The following is a 13,748-nucleotide window of genomic DNA, read 5'->3' on the forward strand; positions in this document are numbered from 1 at the left end:
ATATATGTTCAAAGGACATACAATGATCTGGCTCCCCAGTTCACAAACCATGTCTAGTTGCCATATTTACAATGAGCTAAACCAGAACCCTCCCTGAAAAGCAAAACCCCTACACCTTGAGAAAGTTTTCAAGACAGCTTTATCGTTGAATTTTGAAAGTGATTTCTACGATTCTATAGTAAAAGGTCAAGCCAAAAAACCCAGAGCAAAGATCCCCTGAACTATGATCGGTCAGTACAAGCCTTTTTCAACTGTCATTCCACCAAAGATGGCAAGTTAATACTCTATCACAGTGAAGGGGAGGTTTAAAAGTAAAAAGAGGTTAATATAGACACCAGTTGTGGGTACATAAGATTCATGAAAGCTTGGGAGCAGATCGAACAGTCTGGATAGTTTCTCTGTAACATGAGAGTATCTGCCCTTCATATCCTACAATGTTATATCACGTTGAATCTTAATTAAGCACCAACATAATTATATAATAGTCAAGGTTGCAGTTCCCTAGACTGGACACATTAATGTAAAATCCAAAAGCCAAAGAAATTAAGCCTATGTCAAAGCAATTCCCTTGCAGTGTATAGACCTAGCTATCTTGGGTACCAGTAGTAGTCTGGCTATAGCAGCATGTAGCTTAGCATGAATTAATCCATCTGGTCGAGACGAACTGCAACACAGATATATCCTAAACATAACACCATAAGAGCTCAACTGCATCCCCGAAGCATTTACCTCCTGCACCTGCAACACTGAGATGAAAGCATTGTGAAAACAGGTTTCCTAGTGAGATTTCTGACCACAAATATCATGGGAACAACTTTTCCCATAGCTACTCTCTCTACCATAGAACTAGGAATAGCAAAAATACCCCCAAATTAAAAAAAAAAAAAATTGAACTTCAAAAGCAGTTTAGTTAGAGTTGTAGAAGGTTTAGCTTTTCCTTCCCCCCCTCAATCAGAACCAATTTGCTTATCTTTAACTTCCTTATTAGAAAATACAGATTCAAAGGTGTCTAGCAATATCTCTTTAATTGCTGGAAAATATTTGGTGACAGTGCAACATGGTTGATGTATCATGTATACTATATGCCTTCAGCTTCATAATGCAAGATCTAATAGTACTGTCTCTTCCTCTCATACCACCCTCCAAGTCTTATTTGCGTCTTTTGCCAGCAGAGTTTAAAGTACCTTACCAAAAAGGCCACTACCAGCTCTTTAAAACTCCAAAACCAGCACTATTAACAGAAGCTGAACTCACACAAAAATTTTTCCTTTCAAAAATAGGGTTTATTCATATTTTTTGCCCGCCTATTTGGATATGAATGAATCAGAACGAGCTACTTCCCTAAACCTTCCACATAATACCTATAATCATGCCTCTGACTCCTCCTTTAACCTATATGCACAGATGTTATTTATGGCATTTAGAAGCACAGCAACCTGGCTGCACAGATGTGAAATGGGAGCTTTGTGCCTCCTTTCAGGAGTGCCTGTTATAGTAAATGGCACAGAGCAATCACACAAGTGCAACAGATGTTTATCTGGATTGAGATCAAGCTGTTTTTAGAAAGGGCGAACTCCACCTATCCAGATTCGATCATTACAAACCCAGCTCAACAACGAAAACATGCTACTCAACGCACGTTCCACCACACCTGTACTTTCTATACAGGGCTATAGCTTAGATACTGTCAACTACATCCGAGGAGGGGTTGAAGAAGCCTTTTTCTTACGCCTCGCACATACTCATAGCATTTGGGGAAGGTATCAGAAGAGCTCAATAATTTTCAGCAGCCTACCTCTGCACATATAAATAATCCTGAATGGTCAGAAAGGCAAGTCTGAATGAAGATTACTTTGCAAGTACAGGCTGTGTGATGGGCCTTTTATCAGCATGGCAAGAGATATAAGTGTGGATCATTTAAATTCACCCAGTATGCGAGTATGAGACAAGCCTGGGTGATAACGAGTGAGACTCTTTTGCCCCGTCGCGCTATGTTCGGCATTGCTGCCTATTTTGGACTGAATGGGACAATGCCACGTATCGTAGGGCTGATTCCACAAGTTCTTCATTTTCTCTCAGCCCTTTAGTCCGATAAGAAGCCATTTGCCAGGGATGCAGCCGCACTGACGTCAATGGGATTCCTTACGGGATCCGGGATCAGGCCATTTGACATTGGGCTTGGTCACTGCAAAACATCAGCACAAACCCTGACCGACACTTAAGTTGCAGCAGAACACAAGCATGCTTGCTTGCGCTGGCCACCAGTGCATGGGGGGGAATTTCATCAGAAGAGAAAAAAAAGAGACACAAAGTACAGCGGAAAGGACGAGAAGGAAAGGATCAACTCTGTTCCCTTCAACTTTCTGCTGTCCTTGTGTGCCTCGCTTGGGCTGCCTGCCACTTGACATACAGCTCCCTCTGCCAGCTGGATGCTGTGGTGCACCCAATTTTATTACATGTCCATGAGTTTGGAGGCATCTGGCCTGAAACAGTCTAAACTGGCTGGTAAGGTTACTCTTATAAGGCCAAAAACAGTTGTTTAGTCCCCTCTTCAGAAAAACTCCCATTATCATATAAGATGGAGATGGGAAGGACCTCATGTCATGTAGTCCATTCTCAGGTCGGCCTAGGGTTTTACCCCACCATGTGCTGGGGGTGGGATTTGGAGCCTTGTCCCTGAGGATCATATTCCTGAATAAGACAGACACAAGAGATAGCTACCATCACATGGCAACCTCTAATAAATCATGGCTTTTTAACTGGTGACCTCTGGATCTAACATGGCTTTTTAACTGGTGACCTCTGGATCTGTAGCCATATCCAAGATTGTTAAGAAAACTGTAGTGTCTCAGATGCCACTTAGAACAACTGCTGATTTTAAACAGCATATATTATTACAAGACAGATCTTCAGCTATTGAAACCAACCTAGCTCTACTGATTTTAAAGTAACTGAAATGATTTCATCAGCTGATAATCTGGTATACTGCTTTGGCCAGCTGATTACCTGGCTGATTGGAATGAGGCTAATTATATCTTGAATACTTGTATACACATGTTTATATAAACACACACAAGTTCACATATATGTATATGCAAACATTTAGTTTGTAAACATACTGCATCTTTCTAATGAATCTCATGGCACAATAAGAACTAAGCTTTCCCTTTCCACAAATACAGCATGTTTCCAAGTCCCATAATTAACTGTTATGTAGCAGGATTTTTTCCTAAAAGGTCATATCTGACCCCTCTATTATTTTCAGCTTTGGTGGTAAATGAGAACATAAAACACTAGAGTTCAAATCCTAGGTAATAAAATTCATCAACAGCAGCACTAAACCCTTGCACAATATGGAAGAGCTACAGGTTTCTCTACAACACATCCCTAATTTTATTGTCTTCTCCACTGGCTGTGGGGGTCATTTTTAGGTAAAGACAAAGGGCCCGATTTTCTTCTCTCTCACACCAATATTAACCCAGGCTCAGACCACAAATTCAGTTAAGTAACTTTGAATTTATAACAGTAAAATTGAATCAAATAACTAATAGAAGGCTGTGATGTGACTAAGCTGGCTCCTTCATCATAGGCAGTCTGAAAATAACAGCTGTCCTCTCTTTCGGGATCATGGACTTCACTTGAAACTATCCATGCACAGTTCCCCATTTAGCGTCAGCAAAGTTATCTCATTCAGAAATAACCCTCAACTGCAGTGAACTGGACCTCTCCATTTCATTCAATTTACCTATTATCATAGCAGTTTCTCACAAAACGCAGAATACACTACTGATATGTGACATACTCCATATTTATTTTCTTTGTATCACAGAAGTGCCCCTTCAAGCATTAGGCAGAGAAGCAAGGTACAAAGAATATGGTCCCTTCCATTGAGAAGCTGGTATACAGGTATCCAAGAGGGGGGCAAATGGACAAGAGGCAAAGGGGTTTGAGAATAATGAGATGATAATGACACTGGACAAAACTTGGCAGACAAGCACATGTCTCAGTGCACCATTTGCTTATTTAATACAAGATGAGAATGATTTGGAGACATCATAGGCAAATGGGCAACTAAGACTTGGGCTTTTCTGCCAACTTCTGTACTCTTTGTATCTTGCTTCTCTGATGCCACCAAATCATGTATTAGCATGGAGAATGGGGAAATATGGGCAACTTTTCATGTTTCCACCCTTCTCTGTGCTAATGCACGACTTGGAGGTTATTAAATTTGCCTCAGGAAAGGGGATTTTTGTATTTTCATGGGCCTGAAGTTCATCTGGCTAGCAGGGAACAAGATCAACTTAAATTTATTCCCATTGCTCTCCTTGCAAACTGCATCATGGGAGCCTATAGCTTTTGAGAGAATCCCATCCATGAACCATCCCCTGCAGTCCAGTAAGGAAAAGCAAGTCCCTGTCTGAATGACACCGTAAGAGTTTCAGGATAAGAACCTCAGATAGACTCAGTTGAAGCAGAAAACGTTGAAATTGCTTCTGAATTGCAACAAGAGTGAATGAATTGAGAATCAGGCCCAAAGATTTCATAGATTTTCATAGACATTAGGGCTGGAAGGGACCTCAGAAGATCATCGAGTCCAGCCCCCCCCCGCCCAAGGGGCAGGAAATCAACTGGGGTCATAGGATCCCAGCAAGATAAGCATCCAATTTACTCTTGAAGGTGTTCAATGTGGGTGCTTGAACCACCTCTGGTGGCAGGCTGTTCCAGACCTTGGGGGCTCGGACAGTAAAGAGGTTCTTCCTTATGTCCAGCCTGAAATGGTCTTGCAGTAGTTTATAACCGTTCAACCTCAGCATACCTTGGGGCGCTCTGGTGAACAATTGTTCCCCCAGATCCTGGTGGTCACCCCTGATAAACTTATAGGTGGCCACCAGATCACCCCTGAGCCTGCGCTTTTCCAGGCTAAAGAGCCCTATATAGCTCTCGGCCTGTCATCGTACGGGCTGTTTTCCTGACCTGTGATCATGCGTGTGGCTCTTCTCTGGACTCTCTCAAGCTTCTCCACATCCTTTTTGAATTGTGGAGCCCAAAACTGGACACAGTACTCCAGCTGCGGCCTCATCAAGGCCAAGTACAAGTACAAAGGGAGAATGACATCCCGGGATTTGCTTGAGAAGCATCTATGGATGCAAGCCAGCGTTTTGGTCGCTTTACTAGCCGCAGCATCGCATTGCAGGCTCATGTTCATCTTGTGGTCAATGATTACCCCCAAGTCTCTTTCTTTCATAGTGCTAGCCAATGTAGCACTGCCAAGCCTATAAGCATGCTGCAGGTTTTTCCTCCCAAGGTGGAGAACCTTGCATTTTTCAGTGTTAAACACTGTCCTGCCTGAACTGCCACCACTATGTATGACCCTGGTTACTCTTAAAGAAACAGCAACTGGGAACTGTTTTGGAGCTCCCAGCATGACAATGCTGCCAGCGCATGACTGCACGGGGGTGGGGGGCAATTCCAGAGCCCCTCCTCACTTGACACCCGGGATCTGTGCCCCTAGTTATGCTACTGCTCACAAACATTATTTCACTTACTTAAAAATAACAACGGCTTCTCATAACCTAAATGGAAAGACTTCATGATGGAAATGGATTATACCCTGGCAAATTACATCACATCAGTAATAACTGAAACATAATATGCAATATTTATGCATCTTCTGACTCATTCAAAAATATTATTTTTTTGTAATAATTTTTCCACTCTCACAGGAAACCACAAGAGAAGAACTAAAGAGTACGGACATATGAACAATTTACTGCAGGGCAAAAAGGAGCGGGGATTTACCATGTATAAGCAGCTCAGTAATATCTACCCACATGCATGCTTTTGCCTCACTTTTTGAAGGTTAACCCATGGCACCTTGGCCTTCTCTCACTGAGAGCTAATTTACTACTACAGTTTAGTTTCCATTTATTGTGGGATAAGAGCATGCACATGGGCAATTAGCAAAGAGCAGCAGATGCATTCTAATTTACCACTGTCTTTTTATCTCATAGTAATAACTAGTTCATCTTTCCAGGCCTAACTATTGGAGGATTTGATTTACCAACATCCTACTCCGGTTTTAAACTAGTATATGTTCACCGATTTCAAAAGGGATTTTTAAGAAACTGTCTTTTTAAACACAAAGTGTTATATGAAAAGGACAGGTTTACAAATTTCAGCTTTGCATCCCTGTTACAATTGTTTTCACTCATTACATACTACTAAATATCACCTGATACCTTGCTTTGATTCCCCTTGTTTGGCAAAAGCCTTCAGCACAGTAACATAGTGATTCTTAATGGTTTGCCTAATCTGAAATTCTGCCATCATCAAAACCAGGTGCATGACAGGAAGATGAAGTAAACTCCATACTGGACAATAATAAAATAACTTGTCCATAGAGGCTGTCTTCTCAGACTCATCATTCAGTGCTTGGCTTATGCACCAACCATGAATATTTATAGCCTTTTGAAGTCCTAACTGTGGGTGTCCCTGTCACACTTACACTTGCTAATTTCTTCTTGAATCTCACGTGCACTTGTTAATTTCTTCTTGAAACTTACTAAATTCTTGGTCTCAATGACATATGTGACAATGAGTTTGAGAAGTTAATCATGCCATATAGTTACCAGGGTGACAGAAGTGTATTCTGTGAAAGGATACAGGATGAAGAAATTACATGCTTTCCTAGTACACAGTAAGGAAAGAGAACATAACCATACCCTTATCCAAAGGGTCTTTGTGAAGTCCAATAAAAATAAAGGTGTTATTGCTTTTTGATTTTGCCTAATACAATAGAATCGTAGAAATTAAGGTTTGGAAGGGACCTCAGGAGGTCATCTAGTTCAACCCCCCAGCTTGAAGCAGGACCATCCCCGCCTATATCATCCCAGCCAAGGCTTTGTCTAGCTGGGTCTTAAAAACCTCCAAGGACAGAGAGTCCACCAGCTCTCTGGGTAAAACATATGATATACGAAGACACTTACCAGTCTCTGGTTGTAGAGGTAAAAGAACAGGTGGGCACACACTGGGGATGGTTCTCTTCAGGTTGGCTAAAGACAAATAGACATAACTTGTTATAACAATGTAGATTAGACAGTATTAAAACCAAATCAATCACCTCTGTATTTCTGGTGATAGGACACCAACATACCAAATGCAGCTGAGACGTCTGTATTTACACTCCAAACACTGTCTGGAGGGAACAGAGGTCATTTGCTCCAACAACTATCTGCCCCGATTTCAGGTTTTGCACATAATCCCCATTTCTATTCAAATATTTGTTATTTGTATGCATAACCAATGCAAACACTTTTCAGTGAATAGTTATTTAAGAACTGTTCACTGCAGGTAATGCATTCTCCATCATGAACTTTCAGATGAATAATCTTTTGTGTTTTAATGCATGAAACTTAGTATTTGCTAATATTTTCCCAAACACCAATAATGTACCTGTTACAGGCAACCTACTTACAGGCAACAAATGAGATGATCTGACAAAATGACCTGAAGCTCCTGCTGCTGTTTTTATTCATGAAGATATTTATGAAAGGTTTTTCCTGGTTTTTTTTTTTTTTTTGGATAGTTTCAAGTGGGAACCCAGCACGAGGCACTTTCTACAAAACCAAATCAGAGATGCCGCCTCATGATAAGGTGAAGACCAGTTTATTGGCTGCTTCCCTCGTCTTTGTAACACATGTACTAGGCAGAACAAAAAGCCCTGGAGTGAGGATAATGCTGAGTGCTTTGGAAACTCCTACCTCTTTCAACAACTGGGCTAGGGGCAGACATTCAAAACGCCTGAGCCTGAAGTGATTCAATCTTTGCAGGTTAGTCTAACCTGGCTAGGCTAAATCAGTTTGTAACTGTACAGACATCCCAGACGTGCAGGCACATGCCTGCAGTGGTTCAGGCTAGAAGCCGGGGGGGGCACTCAAACTGGCTCCAGCCATTCTCAAACTGGTTTATGTGCACTGAACATCTGTTCTGTTACAGGTTTAAACCAGTAAAACTGGGTTGATCACTTAAACCAGGTTATGTGTAATGTCTGTTCCGAGCCCTGAAGTGCAATCACATTAGCAGGTACATCAGGCCTTGTTACACATTATGCTGTGAGCTGCACAAATGTTGATAGGTGTTAGTACTAGCTTGAATTCGGAGCCACTGCACGTTCAGGCCAGCAGGGGTCTGGAGGATTAAAAAGTAAGAACCACCGCCTCCCCTTATTCCAGGCTCCACCCCCCCCAAGGGGTCTCCCAATTTTTGCCACCCCCTGCCCCTGGGACTCCTCCCACCCTTGGCTTCCACTTATTTATGCCCTCCTCCACTGTCTGTCCCAGAGGAGTGGACAGGGAGGGGTTAACCTGACTGCCTGGCCACTGGCACAGCTGCTGAGCTGCACCTCTTCTCTAGGCTAAGCCAAGCCTGGAGAGCAGCAGCAGAGGTGGTGGCAGCAGGACATGCAGGTAAACCCTTCCTTGCCTGCTTTCCAGGATAGAAAGTGTGGGCAATGACAAGAAAACAGGCACCAGGGGCAGGGTTCTGGGGTGGGACAGGGAGTCAGTGGGCCCAATCTGGCCCAGCAGGGAAGTAGGTGCTTACACTGGTATAGCCAAGTGGCTGTACCTTAGTGTAACACAAGCTGAGTAACATGGATCAGACAGAATCCCACCCTTGAATGGGGTTAGTTTAAGTCACCTAATGAATGATTAAAACCAGTTTCAGGTGTTAACACGCAGATAATCTAGGGGCTAAGAGCTCCAGGAGCTGCCCAAAATGACCATGTAACAAGGCACATAGACTGTTAACCAGTGGAGCTATGCAAACAGTAGGCATCTCACACCTCAATTACTGTGAAATGCCGCAAGATGATTTAAATACGTTTCTGCAACAAAAGAAATCCTGCATAGCAGGCTAAATCCAGAAGCCCTTATTGTCATAAAACTCCTACTAGCTTTAGTGAATAAGGCTTTCTTCCAGATTTCACTCATTTTCTTTTTCAGTCTCAGCACTTTCAAAATTGTTTCTCTTCCTATTGCCATGGATGGAACACACCTGCATAACCGATACAAATTTATGTCTGCAAATATCTTTATTTGCATTAACATCTGTGCATATTTCTGCCGTGCTGAACAATACTGGGGGAAAACACTTCTGAAACTTCCTCCCTATTAAGATAAAATATGCCGCTAGTTAACATATCTCTTCCACTTCTATTTTGTCTGCACCAGACGGTCTTCTTTGCAGTTCCTCTCTGTAAAGTAGATGGAAAGGCATAGCAGAACAGCTCTGTGCCTAAGGCAGTGCTGGTCCTCTTGTGATGATTAAGACCGTCGCTTTTGCACCTGAACCCAAAAGGTAGCAACCAGGGCTGCTGCCTCTGTAGCCTGCCCTCAGTCACACTACTGAGTAGGCGATGTCTTCTGTTGTTGTCCTTTGCCCATAGGACCAATGCCTAGATTGGAAGAAACAAGCACTCTCTAGACATAAAGCTTGGCTTCTTGTTAACAAGAAGGACAATCTGAGAATCAAAAGGATGGTCAAGTTAGGGGCCTAGATGAGGATCTGGAGAACCTGGGTTCAGGTTCCTGTTCTGTCACTGTCCTCCATTGTGATCTAGGGCCTCACAATGCCTCATCTCCCCATCTGTGAAATGGAGATACTAGTACTTCTAAACACATTTATAGGTGTGAATTATTTGACTAAAACTAGACTAGGGAGTAATAGAAGAGTGATGTCATAGCTGTGATGGTCTAGAAATTATGAGAGGCAAGGATTTCTTAGGGTGATATTTTTTTATTGGGCCAGCTATGCAGTTGGGATAAAGTTCAACAACCTTTTGAATAGAAGGAAGGACTCAATGAAGAGCATCTCATCCTAAGAAATCCTTGCCTCTTGCATACAATGGAGTAAAACATATTGAGGCTATAACTAAGCACCAACAAAACAAGAATCAACTCTTTGGCATTTTTGCCAGACAAGCTTTGATGGGGGGGATGTTCTTTGTCTATGCTGTGATGCTGCAATGCAGGAGTTGGCTTGTACTCACTGCCCAGTCTGCTTTACGAACATATCCTAGAGGCTACAGATAAAAGATGACTGCTTAGGCCATGTAGCCCAGCTTCCTGCCAAAGCAAGCACTACTCCCCACAGTACATGCTCTGGTGCTCTAAGTGAGGTTGAGACTCAGCACTGGGGAACAAGATCCAAACAATACAAATCTTTAATAAACCTAAACTCATCACTCCAATTTCCATAGCTGAAATATGGAAAAGGCAAAGCATACTGGTAATATAAATGTTGATGAATTAGTGGCTCAATACTTCAGTCCTAATAATGCTTCAGACCTAATAATCTGAAATGCTAATGGTAACACTGATATGGACTGAAAGAAATCTGCACCTATCTATAGCTCATCCACAGCCATTTACAATTTGAGACAAGACATGAAAGCTTACTACTGCACTATGGAGGGGGCAGGAAAGTCCATCAACAATATCAGGAAGGAACCATTAGACAGACAAGAATTCTGCAAACCCTGAAATCTCATTCTGCTCCTGAAACTGGCAACAAACTCACCATTGATGTCAACGGGTGGAGCAGGACTAGTTTCTTCTACCCCTGTAGTCTGGTACAAAGACTCTCCCCTGCTCCTGCCACCCCATCCCCATAAGCTGCCCAGTGCATCCTTGTAGAGCTCTACTGTTTAACGGTGAGGCTCCACTGCTGAAGCATACTGACAGGGTTGCAGGAGAATGAGAACAATCCTTACTCATGGCCTTAGGCCTGCTCTAGTCTGCTTGAGTAAGCACTCTAGCATCAGACCCATATAAACCTTCATTTCTCTTAGAGTTTCACTTGCATTAAATAAAAAGCCCAAGAAAGTGGAACTCCACCTACACACAGAATACCACTGTGGGCACGCAGACAGACAGCACAGACCTGGCTGCTCAATATAATAAAATACTTTCCAGGAAGATGATGAAGAAAGTCAGCTATTTTGGCTGAAATGTGGTACATAAAAACCCAACTGCAGGCGGCATTCTAATTAGCTCAACAAATCTATAATACAAAACCGAACAGAGTTCAGTGAACTCCCCAGCAACACAAGCCTTCCATGTGTTCTCCCACGTCTGCACGGCAGATTTGCCTGGTTTTATAGGCCACACAGAGAGATTATAAAGCAGTTCAGCTTTTTAGTGCAAGTGTTTTTTCTCAAGGCAGCCATTCTTGCAACCTGCCTGCCATCACAAGCAAAACAAAGCAGTTTTATTACTCAGAAATGAGTCCGAACCAAGACCCCAGACGTAAATCTGGAACTCTGGAGCCAGACCGGAGTCTGAACTCTGCCTGTTTGGGTCATAATGTTGACTAGCCTAGAAAATGTGAAGGGCAAGAAATAGATCTTGCCTATAGATCAAGAAAGCGGAGGAAGGACAGCTTCTTGGTGATGAACCTAGCTGGGACACAGAAGTTCATGGTTTGACTACTGGTTTTTCCACAGACTTTCTGTGTGATCTTTGGAAAGTCCTCTAACCTCTTAGTTCCTCAGCTTTCCACCTGTAAAATCTGGTATAAAAACAGGCCTTTCAGTCTCACTCCCCCCTCCTACCCCCCACCTTTTCTGCCTTGCCTTTTTATCTTGTGACTTCTAAGGCAGGGTCTGTCTCTTATTGTGAGTCTGTACAGCTGCTAACAAATCAGCTCCAATCCTGCAGCCTTAGACCTCTGGGCATTACTGTAACAAACCAAATAATATCAAGCAGAGGACACTCCGCAATGGAAAACCAGCTTCATTACTCACCAGGCTTCTGATACCAGCCAAATGGGTATGTATTGGCTTCTGCATCTGAAGAGCTGCAGTCTGAAACCTGCCAAGCGCTCCTTGTTTCCTCAGCACAGGTCTGGATTCCTAAACCATTCAGTGTCAAGCACAACACCTTGCCACCTGCCGGGAACATGTCCAGTTACTCAAACCACAGCAGCAGCTCTCAGATTTAAATTAACATTGTTAAGAAATTGTTCAGTCTATACTCTGGTTCTACTGAGGTGCAAACAAGCAAACCCACAAGACTCTGAAATTAGGGAGGGAGATGCCCTTTGAACAGCATTAAGACTAGATCCTGCTCCTACTGCAGTTACGAATGAAGCTTTTCTTCATTTCAGCGGAAACAGGACTAGGCACCAAGGGCTATGTCTGAAGCCCACTGAAATCAGTGGAAGTCTCTGTGATAACTTTACCGGGAGCATGATCAGACTGTTCGGGACATCCCCTTGCCAGTGCAGAGTGACCTGGGGAACTGCGCTGGGAGTAGATTTGTTGGGAAGGGAGTGGGGAAGGGCGATATCACCTGCTGCAGCAACCAAACAATTATGTTAGCAGCTTGGTGACAGCCACAAATCATTTACCCCAGATGTCCCACTGCCCCAGGTGCCCAACTGCTTTGTTACGTGTCTGTGCAGCACAACTGCATTTCTGTCATTTAAAGCCTGTTATCGCTTCCACTACAGTCAATAATTAAAAGTCCAAGTGAGTTTATTAGTGGTGGTCTTTAAAATGCTAGTAATGACAAAAATCAGTGAGAAATATAAAGAAAACTACGGTGACCAATCAGCAAAATTGGACCCCTTACTCTTCTTCTTTCCTTTCAAATTAGAGTTTAAAAACACAGCACAACTTAAAACAATATTTCAGGAAGAGTTTGGATTTAATGGGATCACAGAACTAGGCAATGCGTGCAATATTGTTATTCTGCCTGAATGGAGGAGTACATAAACAGATTTTAGGCATATGTGGATTTATTCTGAATACAATTTAGAAAGGAAAAACAAATACTTAATAGATCTTGGAAGAAAATGTCATCTTTGGTGTCTCAAATTAACCTCAGGTTAAAATACTCAGGTAAAAATAAGTGGTGGACAATTTGAAAAGTTGTACAGAAAAGATCTGGCCAAAGGCTGAGACTTTACAAAACAACGAAGGGAAGTAGGTGCCCAGCTCCCAATTTATTTCAGTAAGATCTGGGTTTACCAGATCTAATTACCCTATGCATTCAAGCAAAGTCTTAAGAAGAGGGCTAGCAAGTGATATATTGTAACAATATATCTTTTATCAGGCACTGCTAAGAAATCATTCCCAATCAGCGTTATCTGTAAGAACTGTAGTGCTCAGCATCCTTTGCTTTGGCCCTGAAGAAGGCAACGTTACTTATGCTTGGACCTGGATAAGATCTTGCAAGGGTTTTATTATGGTCATCTCGCACTGAAAGACTAGCAAAGCCTAGTATAATGAATATAGACTGAACAATGAATGATATAACATCAGAAAAAAAGTACCTGTTGACTGTAAGCCATTTAAAAGCCCGAACCCCATGCAACAGGGGTCAGCATCACACCAACGCTCACATTCAAAAAACCTGATGGGGAAAGGAGAAGAAACACTATGGAGTTTAGTACAGTTGATCAGATGTTATTGCTACAGCCTTGTTTACAATTGTTATGGGGGGTTTACAGGCTCCCAAGGACAGAGCCAATGCATTGTGATGAGGAGTTATGGAAAGTCTGCACTCCCTGCCAAAAAGGACCACTGCTTAGCTCTTTGCATTGCATATACAAGAGCTCAGCTGTGATGTATAACCCAGTCAATAAACATTTGCTTTCTTAATCTAGTTATTTAGAACATTACTTTGATGGCTGTACTTGAAATTTTAGCACAGATTAATTTGTGTGTTATTGCCAACATTTCAGTG

General features: G+C 42.4%; 1 protein-coding gene across 1 annotated transcript in view; it reads right to left on the reverse strand.

Moving 5' to 3' along the window:
• TG (thyroglobulin) overlaps window positions 1-13,748 on the reverse strand; it is a 213,670-nt gene that overhangs the window by 102,913 nt on the left and 97,009 nt on the right. The window contains exons 33-35 of the mRNA XM_059723466.1: window positions 13,336-13,415; window positions 11,804-11,947; window positions 6,987-7,052 (exon numbers count right to left, since the gene is read on the reverse strand). Coding sequence (XP_059579449.1) covers window positions 6,987-7,052; window positions 11,804-11,947; window positions 13,336-13,415 — 290 coding nt within the window. The remainder of the gene's footprint in view (window positions 1-6,986; window positions 7,053-11,803; window positions 11,948-13,335; window positions 13,416-13,748) is intronic.

Source organism: Alligator mississippiensis, chromosome 3 (assembly GCF_030867095.1).
Source record: "Alligator mississippiensis isolate rAllMis1 chromosome 3, rAllMis1, whole genome shotgun sequence".
Taxonomy (NCBI): domain Eukaryota; kingdom Metazoa; phylum Chordata; order Crocodylia; family Alligatoridae; genus Alligator; species Alligator mississippiensis.